Source organism: Choloepus didactylus, chromosome 2 (genome assembly GCF_015220235.1).
Source record: "Choloepus didactylus isolate mChoDid1 chromosome 2, mChoDid1.pri, whole genome shotgun sequence".
NCBI lineage: Eukaryota > Metazoa > Chordata > Mammalia > Pilosa > Megalonychidae > Choloepus > Choloepus didactylus.
Window position 1 is genome coordinate 56,152,296 of NC_051308.1, and position 22,790 is coordinate 56,175,085.

At 39.2% G+C, this 22,790-nt stretch overlaps 2 protein-coding genes across 2 annotated transcripts in view; both read left to right on the forward strand.

The window, feature by feature from the left end:
* PIK3C2B (phosphatidylinositol-4-phosphate 3-kinase catalytic subunit type 2 beta) overlaps positions 1-22,790 on the forward strand; it is a 97,756-nt gene that overhangs the window by 71,503 nt on the left and 3,463 nt on the right. The window lies entirely within an intron of this gene.
* On the forward strand, positions 4,341-12,394 carry PPP1R15B (protein phosphatase 1 regulatory subunit 15B). Its single transcript, XM_037824975.1, has 2 exons — positions 4,341-6,788; positions 9,697-12,394. The coding sequence occupies exons 1-2, from the start codon at positions 4,872-4,874 to the stop codon at positions 9,916-9,918; spliced, it is 2,139 nt and encodes a 712-aa protein (XP_037680903.1). The 5' UTR covers positions 4,341-4,871; the 3' UTR covers positions 9,919-12,394.

Sequence of the window (22,790 nt, forward strand, 5' to 3'; positions counted from 1 at the left end):
AGATTGGTTGATGTTAAACAAATGATTAGATTAAAACATCTGATGTACAAGATGAAAAGAATAGTAGTTGTTTTACAAATAGTAACTTTTATATGCACTAGTTCACTGCACTAGGCATTTTACACTTGCCAGCTCAATCTGACTTCACAACAACTTGATCTCAGGTGGGTGTTGTTATCCCCATTATACAGAGAAACTAGATCTCCAAGAGACTAAGTAACTTGCCTGAGGACACACAGCTAGTTATTCTTGGAGCTGGAATTTGAACCCAGCTTTGACTCCAAACCTTGGCTAGATAATGTGAAATACACTCCCTTATGTTGCTATAGTACTTGATAGTTTTAAAAGTGCTTCAGTATACATGATGTCATTTTTCATTACAACTACTGGAAAATAGGCATGGCTCATTCATTAATTCTTTCAGCAAACATTGTGCTTATCAATGCTACCTAGTAGCCTGCCTCCATTCACAAAGAGTACAGTGTGACTGACGTGCTCTGGAGTTGTGCACGGGCCCTGTACCAAGTACAGTACCGGGGTCACAAAGAGAAACTGAACTCCCCAAATGAAGGACGGAGGCAGAAACCTAGAAGTTTTTGAAACTCCCCAGTGGAGAGTCATATTTCATGCTTGCTAACTTTGTGGGGCTTCTAGGGGATTTTTAGAAGTAAACAGTAGGAAATGTTATCTGCTGTATTTCTAAGTGGTTTTGAGGTGTCACTGCAGTTCTGGACAAGTCCCCATGGACCTTTTAAAAGTTAGAACTCAAATCTGTCAAGAGTCTTAGTTAAGGAAATTTTTTGGCCAAATAGGGTAGAAATCTGAACTACCCTGAGGGAGTGGGAATGAGAGAGCTGGGGATAGGGAAGTGGGGTTACGCAGGGAGAAGAGAAGCAAAAGAAGCCCATGAGGTGAGGTTTCTTGAGTTGGAAAAGTGGCCAAGAAATAACCCGACTTGCTAGGATTTGGGAGGCAAAAATTAGATTGGATTTGAAAGGTCAAAAATGAGGCAGCATTTTAAGTTGGGAGGAAATTCTGATGGTTGACACTCGTTGCATGTGTCTGGCCCAACTCAACAAACATGATGGCCTACTCTGGGTCAGGCGGGGTGCCAGGCACAATGTCTTTCAAGATGATAAGGGTGTGGATCCTGTCCTCAAGGAGCTCACTTCTAGTTAGGGAGGCAGACATGGAAACAAATAATTAGTGTGATGTGGGAAGGACAAGGTAGAAAAGTAGAAAAGGAGAGAGGTGGGGTGAGGCAGAGAGGCATTCACAGATGAGATATTTGAACTGAGTGTTAAAGTAAATCAGAACTCTGATTTTTATTTTTAGTTGATGGGAATGCTGTTAGAGAGTTTTGAGAAAGGGACTGCAGTGTTTACATTTTACAAGATCATTCAGGCAGCTGTGCAAAGCAAGAATGTACAGATAAAAGAGAAGACTGTTGCGTGGTCTGAACGGAAATAATGGTGGCTTGGGAATGGGGAAAAGTAATCACATTCTGAATACATTTTGAAGGGAGAGCTGACAGGATTTGTGGGTGGATTGGAAGTAAAGTGAGGGAAAGCGAAGAGTTGAGGATCCCTCCTGTTTGGGGCCTTAGCAACTGGGTAAAGAGTGCTGTGGTGACATTACTGAGATGGAGAAGCTGGGCTTGGAGCTGAATCAAGAGCTGTTTTGATCATAGGTTTGAGATGTTTGGCAGACATCTAAGTGGAATATGGAATCTGGAGCCCAAGGGAGAGGTGAGCCTGGAAGTTTAGATATGGAAGTTATCAGCATTTAGGTAGCATTTAATGCTATGGAACCAGATGAGATCACGTGGGTTAAAGAGAGAGGAGAAAAGATGTGGGTGGACTGAGCTCTGGTACTTGTCAGCATTTAGAGGAGCAGCAGCCACTGAAATTGTAGCAGAACCAGGATGGTGTTCTGGGAGCCAAAAAAAAAAAATTGGCAGAATTGGATTTAACAGAATGTTGTTGATGACCTTGACAAGAGCTGTTTGGGGGTGAAAGCTACATTGGAGTGGACTGAAGAGAGAATAGGTGATGAGAAAGTGTAGACCATGAGTATGCTTGAGAAATTTTGCTGCGGTGGTGCAGAAATTGGGAGGGTCAAGTATCTAGGGTGAATTTTTTTTTTTTTTAAGATAGGTGGTATTAAACTATGTTAATGTGAATTCTCTATTAGTGTGATAAACTTACGGTAAAGAAGGGATAATGGAGCTCGGAATTCCTTGAGTAGACATAAAAGATAGGGTCTTAGAGGCTTCTTCTAATGGGATTGAAGGCAGAATATGTGGGTCCAGATGCAGGTAGATAGTGGGTTTGGTGGCAGAAAGATCAGGTTGTTTACGTGCAAATAAAACTGTTTTCTCAATGAAGTATGAGGTGTGATCATAAGCTGAGAATGTGTGTTTATGGAGCATAATAGAAATTTGAGGAAAGAACTATTGTGAAAGTCAGAGTGTAGGAGAAGCAAAGCTACCAGGGAACTGTTGTAGGAGTGCCTGGCATTGGTGAGATTAGTGTTCATAAATATGCAGTCAACAAGGTTGAGTGATTTTCTCTAGCAAGGGTTTGTTACAAGGATGTAGGCTCAGAATAAATTTGTAGTTGGGCTTAACTAGAGTTGGAATTTTGCCAGAAAAGAATGTAGGCCTAGGAGACAGGTAAGAGAGTTAGGGGTCTTTGCAAGGGGTACTACTAGATCATGGAATTCATGCAAGGTAAGGAGGGAAGTGAAGAGTGTGATAGATGACAAGCTATAAGGGCAATGGTTTGGAGGTCTCTGTGAGGTTGATAAGTAGTTGAATAGGAATACCAGGGCAGTCAAAGTAGGAGGTGGTAGCCTGTGGGCTACATGGAAATCAGATTTTGAAGGGAGTGCATGTCTCTGAAAAATAGTCAAAAAGTCAAAAGCTCTATACTCTTTACCTCAGGACCAGCAAAATCTTTAAAAATAAGCATAATTAACTGAGGTTTTCATAATCTTCTGCCAAAGTGCCAGTCAGCTTGCCAGTTCAAGGACATCTTGTCTTCACCAGCATGTGCACTGCCATGGCAACACATTATCTCTGTGTACAGAGTTGTCCTCCCTCTGGCTGAGAGCAGGCTTTAAGAGGCTGCTTCGTACTTTATTTTCCTGTCAAGACTTACAAAGCAAAGTCACATATTTTATACATTTCACATACTTTATGATTGCATTGTTCCCCTCTAGAACAACATTCAGAAGTAAGGAAAAATAAAATTTATGTATCCAATGACTATGGGCCCACTCAGAGTTTTAGGAAATTTTTTTCAGGGGCATGTGATGTCAGTCAGTGACAGATTTGAGAGTAGCTATAGATAATAGGGGGTAAACAACAGAAATGGAGGACCTCTTAGTTTCCTAGAAAGAGCCATTGTTCAGAACAGGCCTAATAAAGTAGGAGCAGCTGACCTCCTCCTGGTTCCCAAAAGATCTTTCTACTGTCCCTAGTGATCACAACTGCTACCCTCCCTCTGTAATACTTGGCTTCAGGGGTATTGATTAAAAAGTTTTAGGAGAAATAAGGTAAAGAACTAAGAGCAAACTCACAAGAGAGAAAGACAGCAATTTAAACCACCAGCCAAAAAATTTTCAAAGGATAATCATCTGTGCTTCCTTCTTTGGGTGTACTACCCTGTAGTTCTGGGAGCTCAGGAAATATGAATTGAAAATATTGCCTTCTGGGAAGCATAAAAGAGAGTAAACAGTTCTGGGGACTAAGTTTCTTCCCTCCTCTGTGACTTCAGTTAGCCCCACAATGAAAGAGAGTAAGTAACTTAATAGGGAGAGACAACCCGGGAGACGCGAGTTCGTATTTCCGTGGGGATGTGAGTTGGCTGCTGGAGGACCCCAAAGCTAGAATCCCAGGCAACATTAGTGCTTTAGAAACCCTAACGCCGTCGGGGCAGGAATGCATAAGAATGATTCCTTCTTCACTTAAGTATTTTTTCACTCCTACGTCAGATTAAGTCTCAATGCCCAACTCCTATATACTAAGATCTCAGCATTAATACTGGAACCCCGATATATGCACGTCTAAGATAAGGCCATTAAAAGCGTAATTGGTCATTAAATGGGCTCCACGGAATTCTGCGCTAATCTTGAAATGCACCCCACCTCGCTTCCCTTTAGCAGGGAGGGTGACTGGGGCGATCTCCTAGGAGACCAGAGAAACAACTGCGCATGCGTAAAACAGGCCCGGCTGATGCAACCTCCGGCGTTGGAGCTGGGTCTACCGAGATTAAGGAAGCCGACAGGGAAATAGGGTGCGACCAATCAGCAGCAACGCGGAAATGGACGAAAAGACCCGCCCACCGATGCCGGGCAAGTGACGTTCGAGGGCCCCGGGTTAGTGGCGTAGTTACCCACCCCGTCCTTCCTTCGTCTCATCCGGTTGCCCGGGAGTGTCCTGCCTCAGCGCCCGACCTGCGGCCATTTTGGGCTTTGCTTCCACCCGTGTCCGCTTGCTTACCCGAGCCTTCAGTTGTCGCGCTGCGAAGGGGCATTTTAACAGTTCGTCTCTTGTGGAAAGTCGCCGCCGCAGCGGGAGGCCTTCTATCTATGGTGGTGAGACCTCAAGTGGATTAGGACACCTCCTCTGCTAGGATGGATTTCGCCTCAGCTGCCGCGTTCTGCGCTTCTCGTTCCGGACTTTGGTCTGCCGCTTGCTGCCGAACCCGTTTTCCTCTGGGGCTCCTGTATTGGCCCGGGGATCGGCCTGGAGCACCGATTCCGCCGCTAGGCAAGGCCGAGACTGTTTAGGCCGCTTTCGAATCTCGTCCGACCTCCAGCGGCTGAACTCCGGTACCTGAGAGATTGCCAAAAAAAAAAAAAAGGAGATGGAGCCGAGAGCAGAGGGTTCGCGGAAACGGTCTGCCCCACCGGCGGGCTCCGGGTTCCGATTGTCCTTCCTTTTCCCTCGGCGATCACGACCAGGCTCTTCTTCCAATTTCCCAACACCTGCTGCCCCAGAAAACTGCGGGAACCCTCACCTGGCTTCCTCCCCCCAGCCCGAGGTTCGGACCAGCTACTGGATGAAGCTGCTTTCCCAGCTCTTCGCGCCTCTTCCCACCTTGCTTCAGAAGCTGCTGATTTGGAGCCAGGTTTTCGGTGGGATGATTCCCACCAGATGGCTAGATTTTGCAGGAGGCTACAGCGCCCTGAGAGCCCTGAGGGGACGGAGGGAGCCAGCCACCTCCACAGCGCAGAAGTCGGTGAGCTCGCTGGGACTCGACCCCTCCGACGACTCCACTGCCAGGCCCCTTGATTGGCTAGAGGAGGGGATCCTCTGGCAGTGCTCGTCCCCAGATCTAGAATTGGAACTTAAAGCCGAGGGAAGTGTTTTGGACCCCGCAGCCCACGCCTTTCTTTTAAAGCAACAGATGTGGGGAGTGGAGCTGTTGCCCCCTAGCCTTCAAACTGGTCTGTTCTCCGACCGGGAACTTGGCTCTTCGCCCTCAGGGTCTCTAGCCATTCAGCCCTTAAGCAATTTCAACGTTGTCTCCTGTTTGGTGAACACCTCCTATCTGGACTGCCTTCCCTCGGTAGAGCTCAGCTATAAGAACAGCTTTGGAAGGGGCGAGCTAGTCGATATCCAGACACTAACCCCAGATAGCGGCAATCTGACCGATGACCATTGTCATCCCCAGCCACTAAGTACAGAGGTCACTCGAGCCTCCTGGCAGGCATGTCCACCTCTTTCTAGAGAAGGCCTGCCAGAAATCCACCATCTTCGCATGAAACGGCTGGAATTCCTTCAGCAGGCTAACAAGGGGCAAGCGTTACCCACTCCTGACCAAGATCATGGCTACCACAGTCTGGAGGAGGAATACAACCTCCTACGGCTTGACCTGAAACATTGCAGAGATAACCCAGCACAGTTTGTTCACTCTGCCGGAGCCATTCCTGGAACTGCTCAGGAAGAAAAAATGCAGTTGTTGACTAAAGAGGTTCCATTTACTTTGGAAAAACAGGACCCTTTGGAAAGCTTTCCATCTTGTGAGGTATCTGTGGCAAGAGAGCCTGGACAGGACCAAATAAGTGTAGTGGAGTACTCAGACATAGAAGAAGACTTTCCCATTTCTGCCAGACCAGGTTGTAGTAACAAACTGATAGATTACATTTTGGGAGGTGCATCCAGCGACCTGGAAACAAGTTCTGATTCTGAAGGTGATGATTGGGATGAAGAAGCTGAGGATGATGGTTTTGATAGTGAAAGCTCACTTTCAGAATCAGACTTTGAACAAGACTCTGAAGGGCTCCACCTTTGGAACTCTTTCTACAGTGTAGATCCTTATAACCCCCAAAATTTTACAGCAACAATTCAGACTGCTGCCAGGCTTGTTCTTGGAGACCCTTCTGAGTCAGAGAAGGATTTGTCTGACAAGTCTGATCTAGAGAATTCTCTCCAGACTGGAAGCCTTCCTGAGTCCTCTGACCATACTTCTGGAGAGGAAGATGACTGGGTGTCTAGTGCAGATGAAGCAGAGAATCTCAAACTGTGGAACTCTTTCTGTAATTCCAATGATCCCTACAACCTTTTAAATTTTAAGGCTCCTTTTCAAACATCAGGGAAAAATTGGAAAGGCCATCGTGACTCAGAGAGACCGCTTGAATCTATTGTGGCTGTTTCTGAGTGTCAAGCTTTACTTTCTTGTAAGGTACGACTGTTTGGGAGCCAAGAAAGTGAATGTCCAGACTTGGTACAGTGTGGAGTTCTTTCTGGAGAAAGGCATGTGCATATCAAAAGGAAGAAGGTTTGTTTCCTTTAGCATTCTTGATACTTTGTTCTGTTTTGATATGGCTAAATATAGCAGCACGACTTTTTTTTGAGGTATAGTAGTGCATATTTTTGAAGAAGACTTCTAAACTCATATACTTGGATTGAGAAGTGTGCAAACCCCCCCCCCCCCTTTTTTTTTTCTCACAAAGAGGATGGTCATGAAGATGCCAGTGTGTAGATGTTAGCAGGGAGGTGCTTTTTCCTTTTGGGCTGGCAGCTCTGGGCAGTTTCCCTACAGGCTTCAACTTTTCAGTCTTTTTTAGAGAACAGAAAAGTTAAATCCTTGTGTGTTGGTTTAATTTTTCCAGAGATTGGGAAGATCCTGTTGTAGCCATAGAGTTTTAAAATGGTTTTAATCTGGTATGTCATGTGCAGACACTTAATATTTTACTTATATGCTAGCAGTCTTTACTTATGTCCATTTGAACCCAGAACGATGATGGTACCAAGTAGCAAATCAGATTTATCTGGCTGTTTGCTATAAAAGGAAAACTAATAATTTCAGTATTGGGAACTTTTTGACATGACATGGTTTTGATTGACAGTCAGAAACAATTCAGGGAAAATGATATTACCTCTTCTTAAGAATGCAGTACTGAGTTCTTATTGGCCATCTACAGGTTAGTAATCATATGTAAACAGTGATGGTCACTTATTTGGTTTATCTTGAATAGTTGCTTCTTATTCCCAGGCTTTAGCCTTAAATCTTAATGGTGCATTGTATTCTTTCAGCACATTGTCAGGTTAATCTTCTTTTGGAAGTCTTTTGAATTGCATCATTTTTCTCTATTATTTATTCAGCTAAAGTTATTAATTGAAAAAAAATCCCCTAAAATATAAAAGGATATCTTTTACTGTAGAGGGAAATTTTCTTTAGTGACCTTTACCCTTACTTGGAAAGAAAAAGGAGTGGGTGAGTTATTATTGACTTCATATTCTGCAACATAAGGGGATTTCAAGTGTACAGTACCATAATCTGTTGGTTCCAAATGACTGGTTTAATTCTTTGAAACTGTTCCTCAGGTATAAAATCTTTCTAAATGATGGCAATCTCCTGTCTTACCCGTAAAAGCAGATAAGTCGTGTTAAATAAAATTTAATTTTAGTTCATACCTCCGTAAATGCAATGATAAAAGAGCTTTTCTCTAACCTTTTAAGGGGCTCCTGACAAAATAACCTATTTAGAGTAAATAGGGAAGGAGAAAAGTGGGGGAATAGAAGGAGCACTTGGTATCTGGAGACCTAGTATCTCTTAGGCCAAGAGACTTGGGGAGACAGCCAGCCTGGGAAGTTACTTGAGCCCTTGTGGTCTGGAGTTTCACATTTATCTGATGGAAATGAAAATATCTATTGCAAAATTTGAGATGACTAAGTAAAACTTGTAATTCCTTGCCTTGCCTTTAAATGGTTTCTCTTATTGTTCAGAGACAGTAATTCTCATGTCTCGCTTTGCTTTCTTAATGAGTAAAAAGGTGGTGAGTGAAGCCGACTTGAGACTTGAGTATTAACTAGAAGCAAAACTTATAAAAGACTAAGTCTATCATAAGGTGAAATTATGTGTCTGCCTTTCACTACTTGCCATTCTTTAGGTATATGGGAATAGTGGGTAATGCCTAGTTCCTAGAACAAGGCTTTGAGATCCAGTAGTTTAAAATACTTTTGAGTTATGGTATAATAAGGTGCAGCTTGTGGAGCCAGACTCAGTGTTTGAATGCTGATTATACCACGCAGAAACAAGTCAGTGAATTCTGTCCCTGTGCTTCCTTATCTGTACAGTGGGGTTACCAATAGTCCATACCTCATAGGGTCAGTGGAGGATAAAATGAGATAAAAAAAATTACAAAGTGCTTTGAAGAGTCTGGCGTATTGTAAACACTATGTAAGTGTTTATTATTATTATTATTAATCTTAGTGATACTATGCATATGTAATGACTAGAATGCAATATCTGGTAAGGTGTTACATACCTACTAATTGTCCTCGGGGGCATTCCTTGGCCTGATGTAAAGGGAATGAAAGTAGTATAGGCCACAGTGGGATTAGCTGATGTAACTATTGAACAGACTTTAAAGCAAGAATGTAATCTTTGGAGTTTGGTATCTTAGAAGGAAACTTCTGTATAAGAAATAAAGGGTTGAAAGAGACTGTCACTCATTCTGTGTCATACTGTATATTAAAATATTTACAATTTCATGTATATATATAGTGCTAGCATATTGAATGGGAAGACAGAGTTTTTGTCTTAACTACAAAGTCTGTTAATGTGACACATCCTTAAAGCTATAAATTTTGCTGCCCTTTATCAAGTAAATTTTTCTTCTATATTCTGATCACAAAACCAATCATACAAAACAACTACACATGGTCATGATCCAGAAATTGGAAAGCACTGAAAAGTGAACTTTTTTAAAGAAAGGAAAAAGGAAGAATAGAAAAATCAGTGAAAATACTGGTAAAGCCTTTGTGCTCTTATAAAGCATTAATTTCCAGGGACACAGTAGTTACTTTCTGAATATTTTGTTTAGAAACATTTATCATTTTGGAGCATCACAGAACTGTATTTCCCTAAGGAATAATAAAAAAGCAGGATTAATAATAGCAGGAATTTCAGTTCCCCATCTGGATTCATTTCAGTAACACCAAAAGCCAAGGAGGAAGAATATATATGAATGAATGAAAGAAATTCAGGTGGCATTTGCCTACTGTTTTGTTAAAATGTCATCAGGTCAGAACTTTTTCTTATTTTTACTGTTGTTATGGTTGGAACCAAGTATTCCTGTAAAATATTTGATATTCGGAAAGAATTAGTAGCATAAAGAATTACTGACCTCAGTGCTGATTATGAGATCCTAAAGGTATTAAATTAGTCTTTGTCTTTATAGGTAACCTTTCTTGAAGAAGTTACTGAGTATTATATAAGTGGTGATGAGGATCGCAAAGGACCCTGGGAAGAATTTGCACGGGATGGTTGCAGGTTCCAGAAACGAATTCAAGAAACAGAAGATGCTATTGGATATTGCTTGACATTTGAGCATAGAGAAAGAATGTTTAATAGACTCCAGGAAACATCCTTCAAAGGACTTAATGCTTTTGAGCAATGTTAAAATGATTTGACAGCCTCTAGCCCTAGCATATGCTACCTCTCACTTGAGAGGTTTCTTTTAAAAACAAAAATTGGCAGCTGCCCTTTGACATTTTTCTTTAGAGGAAATGCATCTTGGATCCATTAACCTAGATTAATATTTTTTTTTGCAACGTGTCCCACTCAGAATTAACCGGGTTTGAAGCCTAGCCCTGATAATGAAGGATGAGATGATGTGATTATTTCTAGTCCTTCCTTTTTTGAAGGCGTTTCTTTTATGGTTTAGTTGGGTGTGTTTGTTGAATGCCATTTGCTTGCTGAGATGAAAAGGGGACCTTTTAAGTTTTAATGTTGCACTTTCAAATCTTATTTTCTTGGGAAACAATATTTATAGGGTTCAGAGCCCATTTTCATTTCTAACTTAAATTATGTATACCTGTCTAAAAACTTTGGGGTTTTTCTCCCTAACCCACCTCCAACATTTAGAAAATTAATTGGTTTTTATTTTTTCTCTGTATTTTTTATTTCAGTAATTTGTCCCTTCTACCTTAAGGCTAAGAAAATAATCTTGTATATGCTACCAACTTAAAATACATTATCATATGTCCCTTTTTTTTTTTTTTTTTTTAAGTAACTTTGGTTGAAAATGTTTGGTGGATTTCTAAGTTAAGTTCTACCTAAGATATTTCCAAGGTCTGTCACAAAACCTATTTGTGCTGTACTCTTTACTATTTTGGGAAAGCTGCATATTGCCAAATTTTAACATCTAATATATTTAATTTCTGTGCAGACAGCTCTTTGGGGAGGGTTCAGTATATGTCATTGTAGTTCTCAGTTGACGGTGGTTATCTGTATCTTTCAACAAGTAGAAGTTATAAAAGACTCCAGAAAGTAATAATTGCATCATAGGAATTTGTTTTTTAAATTTAAAATCCTAGAATTTTCCTAGAGAGAAGATTGGAGACATTTCTGAGCAATTTGGTTTTGTTGTATAAGCTCGCAACAGAAGACCAGTGTTAAACCAATATCATGCCTCAGCACTGTCACTTTTAAAACCTGTCAGGGTGACACTGTAAATTTGAAAATGGGCTGTTCTGAATTTTCCAGTTTGAAATGTAAAATACAGACATCAGACACTATTCAAGTTTGTTGTGTTTCACTATCTTAATCATGGGAGATGTAATGATGGGGCCAGACTCCTTTCAGGAAAGAATAGAACTATAGATTTAACAGCTATAAGTCTTATTATCTTTAGTCCAAAGTTTACTTTTGAGTCGAAGGCTTTGCAGTGATTGGTTGTGCTTGGTTAATTTGTTTAGCTCTACATGGTGTGCATGTTAGATTGAAGGAATATTATCCAAGTCTTTAATGGAATTATTTTTCCTCCATGTACCTCCTGTCACAGGTAATGGAAGACATGAGTAGAATAAATGACCTCTTAATATTGAACTTATTTCAGTAAGAGAATGAATTTTTCATCAGAAGTGCTTGCAGGGTTACTACCTCAGTTTATAATCTACCTGGTCATTATTTTATTTCTAGCTGATTTGCTCTAAGAACCGCCTCCAGTGTTAATATATATATTCATACAAACACACACTGAGAGTGCAACACCACAAAAATTGGTCAGATTTTTGCAGAGCCCTTATTCTACTAATTTTGCACACCTCCAGGCTAGGAAATGGTTTCACAGAGTCTGGTATAATACCGTGAAAACAGGCTAGTTTCAAACACTGTCTATGTCAACTGGAAAGTAGGTATCACTTGCCTTGAAAAAAGCTTTTTAAAAATGTATGGTCATTCTTTTAAGACCAGACTGAGCATACTATTTTATTTCAGAGACTTAGGTCATGTTTTCTGTTTCTGAAATCTAGCCCCTCTGCATATTTGAAAATAATGGGGCATCTTTACAGTCATTGGATTTTGGAAAATTATTGCCATGGGATTCAAACCTCATGAAAAAAAGCTTGGTTGAGAATTCTCCCATATATTACCCTCCTTTAAAAAGAAGTTGACAGATGGTGATGAGAAAGACAGGAGGGACCATTTTTAAGTTGAACCGAAAGAGAAAAACAAGAATTGTCAGTTTCAACCTAATCCTAGTTAGAACAAAGTTAGATCCCCACAACCTTAAAAACAAAATCCTAGGAGGTTTTGATTGAACATTTTGCAATTTAAATTCTTGTAATGGTGCTTTAAGTGTCAATGTAGCATGTGAAAGACTTTGTACAGACAGGTAAAATTTCCATTTCTGAATGTTGAAATGTGAAAACAGCACCCCTTCATCTTTAACTTAAAATCAAAACTATCAGATTTTATTTTTTTATAATTTAAAGAAGGTGAAATTGGGGGACTGGAAGACTTCTAAATTGGCTTCTACAGATACAGTGATTTAAATGTAACCAGTTGGGATTTTATAGCTAAAATCATATTTGTGTATAAAACTGTTTAACCAATCTGTAAATTGTAATAAATATATTTGCAGTTATTGAATGGTACATGCTATTTTGGTTCAACTTTATGTGTATATTATAGGCTTCATAGTCTTTCACATTGGATTTGGAATTACTGAGCAGGATTTTCAGGATTAAATCAGGTATTTTTGTAGAAGCACTATAAACTTAGACGTGCTGGACAAGTTTGTGTGCTTTAGAAAGGTTAGATGGCCAGTAAATTGCACCTCAGGTAATGAAGGGGAGGAATTGTAAGGATGAATATTGATTGCAAACCACATTTAAGTAATAGGAGAATTTAGTTCTTAGAGTATGAAAGGCCTTTCTAAGAGACTGGGGGTTTAAATTCTAAAATTGGCCTCAGCCTTTCACTTCTGCTGTGAAGAAAACAGTAAAATAAACAATGTTTGCAGAATTAAGTAAAACTTATCTACTAGACTTAACATAGTGTTTCCCCCAAGTAGCTGGAAAATCTGCTTCTCTATTGTATGCATTATTATTCAGGGTAACCATGGTGTTATGAATCATGATGTTCTCTTATTTACAATATTGAATAATACGATGGCAACCTCAGAAGTAAAGGTTGTAAAAACAAACTTTTTACCCTGAAGAAAAAAGCATTTGGGTTATAGCAAGCCTGTTAGTAGGTTGGGAGTAATAACAGTAACATTCTTAATTCATGCATTTGAATCTTCTCAGCTAATGAAGAAAGTTACTTAAAGGTCTATTTCTGAACTGAAAGGAAAGAAAGAAACTAACATTTAGTTGCAGATAATTAATGTTTAGTACATGTTGAGTTGATAGTCCCAGATTACACTTTTATTACCAATATGAAGTCAATTTAAGCATTTTTGGCTGTTTTAACCTAGGAAGATACATATAAATAATCTTCACATCAAGCCACATTTATTGCTCTGCCTACCCTGTTTTCTTGTCTATTTCAGTAGAAAGTTTAAAACAAAAAAAAGATGGCTGACTTCAGAAATCTTGATAGTTACACATAGATTTGGGGATTTGGTGGTCTTGGGCATATTCTCATTTAGAGATTTCTTTTGGGCGCTCTCTATCTTTGTTGAATAAAAATAGAACATCATTTTTTTCCCATGAAATAAATGTCATTTGTAAAAATATCTAATAGAGATATATAAGAGTATTCTTGGTGCATTCTAAAAAATAAATAATGCTGCCCAGAGTGCCTTTAAAAAAAAATTTTTTTTTTTGAGCTGACAGTTCTTTCTATGTGTCAAAGATGTTTTGATATTTTTTCATTTAACTGATGATGCTACATATGTTAGCTATTTGGAATCTTTTCACATCAGTAACTAGGATTCTTTATGGACTTAGTTGAGTGCTTCATGGTCAATTTGAAATAAACCAGCCTTTTCCTCCCTGGATTTGCTCCAGAGAACTAATGGTCAGTTTTGACTCTAAAATGCAAATTCAGCATGTTACTGAGATCTTTAACGAGTTATAATACTTAGGATAAATAGATCTCTTCTAACCCTGCTCACTTTGAGGATTCATTGAGCAATACTGATAATGCTTTCAACTAACAAGTTTCAGTGGCAGGTTTGACATCAGGGAAGTTAAAAGAGAAATTCCACACCTGGAATAGAGAGCACGTTGGGGTGGGAGAGAAGGGAACGTGTATTACTATGTAAATAATTTGAGTCTCAGCAAGGTTTTACCACTGACAGACTCCTTAATCTCACCAGGGAAAAATGGAAATATGGGTTTGTGAAAAGTGGGTTGCTTGACCCATAAGGAGGATACCCTAGAGATCTAATGACACTGAGAGTCTATTTGCCATAAGGTCTAGAAAGCTGAACTATACTGTAAGAACCTTTGAAGCCGTTTTTCAGATTTTGTTCATTTTAATGTCTTACACTTCCTTTCATCTCAGTACTGTCCTCTTCCAGTTTCTTTCCTTCTTTGTTTACTGGATTTTTCATTTTCCCTGCTGTTTTATAGAAGGATGAGAACCTAGAATAAGGATGAGAACCTTCATAGCTAAAGAAAAGCACGATTGCCAGAGATGTGTGTCCATTAGAGGTGCTATCCATCAAGAAGAAGAAAGTTATGAACTTTCAAGTTCATAACTCTCTTCAGAGCTTACTGCACATTTTCCTACCAAAATATTGGGTAAATATTTACACTTTGAGAATGGAATGATTTTCAAGAACATTCCAGTGATGTTCAGGGTCAAGGAAAGAGGTAATTAAGCTGGATAATGCTTCTTTGAGTAATGCCCACTTTTCTTAATGAGCTTTATACATTGGCTCTGAATGCCGGAAGACGTTGTTTTTGGTTTTGTTTTAATTTTTATTGTGATAACATGAATATTCAACATAACATTTCCCATTTTAACCACTTTCAAGTATACAGATCAGTAGTGTTAATTACATTTACAATGTTGTGCTGTTATCACTGCCATGTATTACCAAAACTTTTTCATCACCCCAAGCAAAAACTCTATCCATTAAACATAACTCCCCATTTCCCGCCTCACCCCGATACCCTGTAATCTTCTGTCTCTAAGAATTTGTATATTCCATTTATTTCATGTGAGATCATACAATATTGTATTCTTTTTATTTAATTTTTCCCCCTTTACTAGAGAAGTTATAGGTTTATAGAACAATCATGCATAAAATACAGGATTCCCATATATACCCACTACCAACACCTTGCATTGGTGTGGACCATTTGTTACAAATGATGATGGAGCATTTTTAAATCTCTGAACATTATGTATTCATGGTTCACCTATGTTGTTGCATGTATCAGAACTTTGTTCCTTTTTCTGGCTGAATAATAGTCCATTGTGTGTATTTACCACATATTGTTTATCTATTCATCTGTTGATGGATACTTGGGTTGCTTCCATCTTTGCACTGTTGTGAACAATACTGCCATGAACATTGGTGTACAGTTATCTGAGTCTGTGCTTTCAAGTTTTTGGGGTATATACCAAGAAATGAGATCAGTGGGTCATATAGTATTTCCCAAGAGTTTTGAAAAAGACTCATCTGGATACATGTTCTGGAATAGTCTTTAAAAACAAATTTCATCATGAGAAGAATAACTCCTTTTTGGATCTCAGATGTCCCCTCCAAGAGGTCTTCTCTGACCACTCTATTTAATGATCCCCGAACTCCTCCTTTCCCTCTCACGTTACCTTTCAAATTATATTCACTCTCAACCTCTTCGTGTTAACATTTTACTTCTTGTCTGCCCCCATCGTCACTAGCCTGTAAGCTCTATGAGAGCAGGGCACTTGCGTGTCTTGTGTACTATATGAGTCCAGAGCCTAGAACTGTGCCCAGCTCATTAGTCAATAAACATATGTTGAATGAGTTAACTTTCTTAAGGTCACTTCCCATATAGCTTTTTTTTTTTAATTTTATCAACACAGCCATGTCTGATCAGAAACAAGTGTGCCGCAATTATAGATGATGTAAAATCATAGAACTGAAAGGTCCTTAGAGAGAAGCTACAAGTAAGCTATAAATTTATAGAATGTAAGCACAAATTTCAATTTGGCTAGGGATACGACAGCAGTTAATTTGAGCATCACTAATAAGGTACGCGCTAATAATGTGAATTTAGTATATGAGTAAATCAGCTGAGATCTTTCTATTCCAGAATTAATATGCTGTGTAACAGTATGAAAGTACTCTTTCCCCCCACACCAGGGATTTAAGTTCTACCCTTTTTTGGCAAAAGATTGCCTTTGAGTGTCTCTAGATCCTCTGATGATTCCACCAGATGGCGTTCCTTGCCATGTGTGAGGGCCTGTTATCACTAATCCAAAGGCTATTGCTCCCTGGGAGGTCATTCCCTCTCTAAGCAAGGTGGAAAACTGCCCTGCCCATTCCAGGCCTGCCTAATCCGTTGTGACTCTACCTTTTTGTGGTAATTACCCAGAATTGGGGAGCATTCCTTATGGGAGAACCAAGATTTGTATTTGAACATAAACATGTGAACTGATTCTTCCTAAGATCTACTAAGAGACTGATGCAAGGATGTTGGGTTGTGGGTATTAGGAGTTTTCCAGTTAGAGTTTTTATCTCATTAACCATTTGCTTGGCATTCAGTTTTTCTACCGCATTCCTCTGCATCAGGGCAGTCAGTCTTTGTCACTGGGAAGAGGGAGAGAGTGCCACATTGCCACTGGCATGGAGAATCACTGTGTCTGATGAGAGAGCTGTGCATGTGACTGGCCAGGAGGGAGGACAAAAGCCTTAAGAACTCTTGGGCTGGGGTTTCATGCTAGTGTTGCCCACTTCCTTTGTAGAGCTAGTAGCCAAGGCCAGGTAGATATCTAGGACTGGTCTTTGATAGATTGTTATTGGCTCCAAATAAGCTGAAATCAACAACCCTGTGTGAGGGTTTGCTGCTGGGCTACTTCCAGGTGTGCAAAATAGAAGGCCATTGTGTTTTTACATCTAATTTCCCTGTGCCTGCAAGGACTGAGGCAACTTTCAACTGTATTATTGTGGTGTTTTTCCTTCTTTTGTTTCTACTTGATTTGATTGAGTAGGAACGGTTTGGGACAGGGGTTTCTTTTTTGTACCTCCAGGAATTTACATAGGAAGTTCTGTTTTGTTTTTTTTTTTTTTTTTTTTTTTTTTTTTTTTTTTTTAAATCATCATTTTATTGAGATATATTCACATACCACGCAGTCATACAAAACAAATTGTACTTTCGATTGTTTACAGTACCATTACATAGTTGTACATTCATCACCTAAATCAATCCCTGACACCTTCATTAGCACACACACAAAAATAACAAGAATAATAATTAGAGTGAAAAAGAGCAATTGAAGTAAAAAAGAACACTGGGTACCTTTGTCTGTTTGTTTCCTTCCCCTACTTTTCTACACATCCATCCATAAACTAGACAAAGTGGTGTTTGGTCCTTATGGCTTTCCCAATCCCATTGTCACCCCTCATAAGCTACATTTTTATACAACTGTCTTCGAGATTCATGGGTTCTGGGTTGTAGTTTGATAGTTTCAGGTATCCACCACCAGCTACCCCAATTCTTTAGAACCTAAAAAGGGTTGTCTAAAGTGTGCATAAGAGTGCCCACCAGAGTGACCTCTCGGCTCCTTTTGGAATCTTTCTGCCACTGAAGCTTATTTCATTTCCTTTCACATCCCCCTTTTGGTCAAGAAGATGTTCTCCGTCCCACGGTGCCAGGTCTACATTCCTCCCTGGGAGTCATATTCCACGTTGCCAGGGAGATTCACTTCCCTGGGTGTCTGATCCCACGTAGGGGGGAGGGCAGTGATTTCACCTTTCAAGTTGGCTTAGCCAGAGAGAGAGGGCCACATCTGAGCAACAAAGAGGCATTCAGGAGGAGACTCTTAGGCACAAATACAGGGAGGCCTAGCCTCTCCTTTGCAGCAACCGTCTTCCCAAGGGTAAAACTTATGGTAGAGGGCTCAACCCATCAAACCACCAGTCCCCTATGTCTGTGGTCATGTTAGCAACCATGGAGGTGGGGTAGGCGAATACCCCTGCATTCTCCTCAGGCTCCTCAAGGGGGCACTACATCTTTTTTTTTTTTTTTTTTTCCCCTTGTTTGTATTTTTTCTTTTTTTTTTTTTTTTTTTTTTTTTTTTTAACTTTCCCTTCTTTTTTCAAATCACCTGTATGAAAAAAAAAGTTAAAAAGAAAACAAACATACAATAAAAGAGCATTTCAAAGAGACCATAGCAAGGGAGTAAGAAAAAGACAACTAACCTAAGATAACTGCTTAACTTCCAACATGTTCCTACTTTACCCCAAGAAAGTTACATAATATAGCAACATTTCAGTGAACTTGTTCCTACTACAACCATCAGAAATTAACAGACCATAGTCATTTCTGGGCATCCCCAGAACGTTAAATAGCTTATCTGTTCTTCCTGGATTATTGTTCCCCCTTCCTTAATTGCTCTCTACTGCTAGTTCCCCTACATTCTACATTATAAACCATTTGTTTTACATTTTTCAAAGTTCACATTAGTGGTAGCATATAATATTTCTCTTTTTGTGCCTGGCTTATTTCGCTCAGCATTATGTCTTCAAGGTTCATCCATGTTGTCATATGTTTCACCAGATCGTTCCTTCTTACTGCCGCGTAGTATTCCATCGTGTGTATATACCACATTTTATTTATCCACTCATCTGTTGAAGGACATTTGGGTTGTTTCCATCTCTTGGCAATTGTGAATAATGCTGCTATGAACATTGGCGTGCAGATATCTGTTCGTGTCACTGCTTTCCGATCTTCCGGGTATATACCGAGGAGTGCAATCGCTGGATCGAATGGTAGCTCTATATCTAGTTTTCTAAGGAACTGCCAGACTGACTTCCAGAGTGGCTGAACCATTATACAGTCCCACCAACAATGAATAAGAGTTCCAATTTCTCCACATCCCCTCCAGCATTTGTAGTTTCCTGTTTGTTTAATGGCAGCCATTCTAACCGGTGTTAGATGGTATCTCATTGTGGTCTTAATTTGCATCTCTCTAATAGCTAGTGAAGCTGAACATTTTTTCATGTGTTTCTTGGCCATTTGTATTTCCTCTTCAGAGAACTGTCTTTTCATATCTTTTGCCCATTTTATAATTGGGCTGTCTGTACTATTGTCATTGAGTTGTAGGATTTCTTTGTATATGCAAGATATCAGTCTTTTGTCAGATACATGGTTTCCAAAAATTTTTTCCCATTGAGTTGGCTGCCTCTTTACCTTTTTGAGAAATTCCTTTGAGGTGCAGAAACTTCTAAGCTTGAGGAGTTCCCATTTATCTATTTTCTCTTTTGTTGCTTGTGCTTTGGGTGTAAAGTCTAGGAAGTGGCCTCCTAATACAAGGTCTTGAAGATGTTTTCCTACATTATCTTCTAGGAGTTTTATGGTACTTTCTTTTATATTGAGATCTTTGGTCCATTTTGAGTTAATTTTTGTGTAGGGGGTGAGGTAGGGGTCCTCTTTCATTCTTTTGGATATGGATATCCAACTCTCCCAGCCCCATTTGTTGAAAAGACCATTATGGCTCAGTTCGGTGACTTTGGGGGCCTTATCAAAGATCAGTCGGCCATAGATCTGAGGGTCTATCTCTGAATTCTCAATTCGATTCCATTGATCTATATGTCTATCTTTGTGCCAGTACCATGCTGTCTTGGCAACTGTGGCTTTATAATAAGCTTCAAAGTCAGGGAGTGTAAGTCCTCCCACTTCGTTTTTCTTTTTTAGAGTGTCTTTAGCAATTCGAGGCATCTTCCCTTTCCAAATAAATTTGATAACTAGCTTTTCCAAGTCTGCAAAGTAGGTTGTTGGAATTTTGATTGGGATTGCATTGAATCTGTAGATGAGTTTGGGTAGAATTGACATCTTAATGACATTTAGCCTTCCTATCCATGAACATGGAATATTTTTCCATCTTTTAAGGTCCCCTTCTATTTCTTTTAGTAGAGTTATGTAGTTTTCTTTGTATAGGTCTTTTACATCTTTGGTTAAGTTGATTCCTAGGTACTTGATTTTTTTAGTTGCTATTGAAAATGGTATCTTTTTCTTGAGTGTCTCTTCAGTTTGTTCATTTCTAGCATATAGAAACATTACTGACTTATGTGCATTAATCTTGTATCCCGCTACTTTGCTAAATTTGTTTATTAGCTCTAGTAGGTGTATCGTTGATTTCTCAGGGTTTTCTAGATATAAGATCATATCATCTGCAAACAATGACAGTTTTACTTCTTCTTTTCCAATTTGGATGCCTTTTATTTCTTTGTCTTGCCGGATTGCCCTGGCTAGCACTTCCAGCACAATGTTGAATAACAGTGGTGACAGCGGGCATCCTTGTCTTGTTCCTGATCTTAGAGGGAAGGCTTTCAGTCTCTCACCATTGAGTACTATGCTGGCTGTGGGTTTTTCATATATGCTCTTTATCATGTTGAGGAAGTTTCCTTCAATTCCTACCTTTTGAAGTGTTTTTATCAAAAAGGGATGTTGGATTTTGTCAAATGCTTTTTCAGCATCTATTGAGATGATCAATTGATTTTTCCCTTTCGAGTTTTTAATGTGTTGTAATACATTGATTGTTTTTCTGATGTTGAACCATCCTTGCATGCCTGGAATGAACCCCACTTGGTCATGGTGTATGATTTTTTTAATGTGTCTTTGGATTCGATTTGCAAGTATTTTGTTGAGGATTTTTGCATCTATATTCATTAGGGAGATTGGCCGGTAGTTTTCCTTTTTTGTAGCATCTTTGCCTGGTTTTGGTATTAGATTGATGTTAGCTTCATAAAATGAGTTAGGTAGTGTTCCATTTTTTTCAATGTTTTGAAAGAGTTTGAGTAAGATTGGTGTCAGTTCTTTCTGGAAAGTTTGGTAGAATTCCCCTGTGAAGCCATCTGGCCCTGGGCATTTATTTGTGGGAAGATTTTTGATGACTGATTGGATCTCTTTGCTTGTGATGGGTTGGTTGAGGTCTTCTATTTCTTCTCTGGTCAGTCTAGGTTGTTCATATGTTTCCAGGAAATTGTCCATTTCTTCTACATTATCCAGTTTGTTGCCATACAGTTGTTCATAATATCCTCTTATAATTTTTTTAATTTCTTCAGGATCTGCAGTTATGTCACCTTTTTCATTCATTATTTTGTTTATATGGGTCTTCTCTCTTTTTGATTTTGTCAGTCTAGCTAGGGGCTTGTCAATCTTGTTGATCTTCTCAAAGAACCAACTTTTGGTGATATTTATCCTTTCTATTGTTTTTTTGTTCTCTATGTCATTTATTTCTGCTTTAATCCTTGTTATTTCTTTTCTTCTACTTGGTTTAGGATTGGTTTGCTGTTCATTTTCTAGCTTCTTCAGTTGATCCATTAGTTCTTTGATTTTGGCTCTTTCTTCCTTTTTAATATATGCGTTTAGTGCTATAAATTTCCCCCTTAGCACTGCTTTTGCTGCATCCCATAGGTTTTGGTATGTTGTGTTCTCATTTTCATTCGTCTCTATATATTTAGCAATTTCTCTTGCTATTTCTTCTTTAACCCACTGATTGTTTAGGAGTGTGTTGTTTAACCTCCAGGTATTTGTGAATTTTCTAAGTCTCTGATGGTTATTGACTTCTAATTGTATTCCATTGTGGTCAGAGAATGTGCTTTGAATAATTTCAATCTTTTTAAATTTATTGAGGCTTGTTTTATGTCCCAGCATATGATCTATTCTGGAGAAAGTTCCGTGAGCACTAGAAAAGTATGTGTATCCTGGTGATTTGGGATGTAATGTCCTGTAGATGTCTGTTAAATCTAATTCATTTATCAGATTGTTTAGGTTTTCAATTTCCTTATTGGTCTTCTGTCTGGTTGATCTATCTATAGGAGAGAGTGATGTGTTGAAGTCTCCCACAATTATTGTGGAAACATCAATTGCTTCCTTTAGTTTTGCCAATGTTTCTCTCATGTATTTTGTGGCACCTTGATTGGGTGCATAGACATTTACGATTGTTATTTCTTCTTGCTGAATTGCCCCTTTTATTAGTATGTAGTGGCCTTCTTTGTCTCTCAAAACATCCCTGCATTTGAAGTCTATTTTATCTGAGATTAATATTGCTACACCTGCTTTCTTTTGGCTGTAGCTTGCATGAAATATTTTTTTCCATCCTTTCACTTTCAATTTCTTTGTGTCCCCGTGTCTAAGATGAGTCTCTTGTATGCAACATATTGATGGTTCATTTTTTTTGATCCATTCTGCGAATCTATATCTTTTAATTGGGGAGTTTAATCCATTTACATTCAACGTTAAAACCGTGAAGGCATTTCTTGAATCGGCCATCTTATCCTTTGGATTATGTTTGCCATATTTTTCCCTCTCTCTATTAATATCCTTTATTGTACCCATACCGAATCTCTTTAGTACTGAACCTTTCTCCAAGTCTCTCTGTCCTGTCTTTGTTTCTCTGTCTGTAGGGCTCCCTTTAGTATCTCCAGTAGGGCAGGTCTCTTGTTAGCAAATTCTCTCAGCATTTCTTTGTCTGTGAAAAATTTAAGCTCTCCCTCAAATTTGAAGGAGAGCTTTGCTGGATAAAGTATTCTTGGCTGGAAATTCCTCTCTCTCAGAATTTTAAATATATCGTGCCATTGCCTTCTCGCCTCCATGGTGGCTGCTGAGTAGTCACTACTTAGTCTTATGCTGTTTCCTTTGTATGTGGTGAATTGCTTTTCTCTTGCTGCTTTCAGAACTTGCTCCTTCTCTTCTATGTTTGACAGTGTGATCAGTATATGTCTCGGAGTGGGTTTTTTTGGATTTATTCTATTTGGAGTTCGCTGAGCATTTATGATTTGTGTATTTATGTTGTTTAGAAGATTTGGGAAGTTTTCCCCAACAATTTCTTTGAATACTCTTCCTAGACCTTTACCCTTTTCTTCCCCTTCTGGGACACCAATGA

Bases quoted from the DNA above. Each gene is read 5' to 3' on its own strand.
- PPP1R15B (XM_037824975.1), top strand. From the start codon at position 4,872: ATGGAGCCGAGAGCAGAGGGTTCGCGGAAACGGTCTGCCCCACCGGCG. The intron at 6,789-9,696 runs GTTTGTTTCCTT...TTGTCTTTATAG, and splicing joins TGCATATCAAAAGGAAGAAG to GTAACCTTTCTTGAAGAAGT.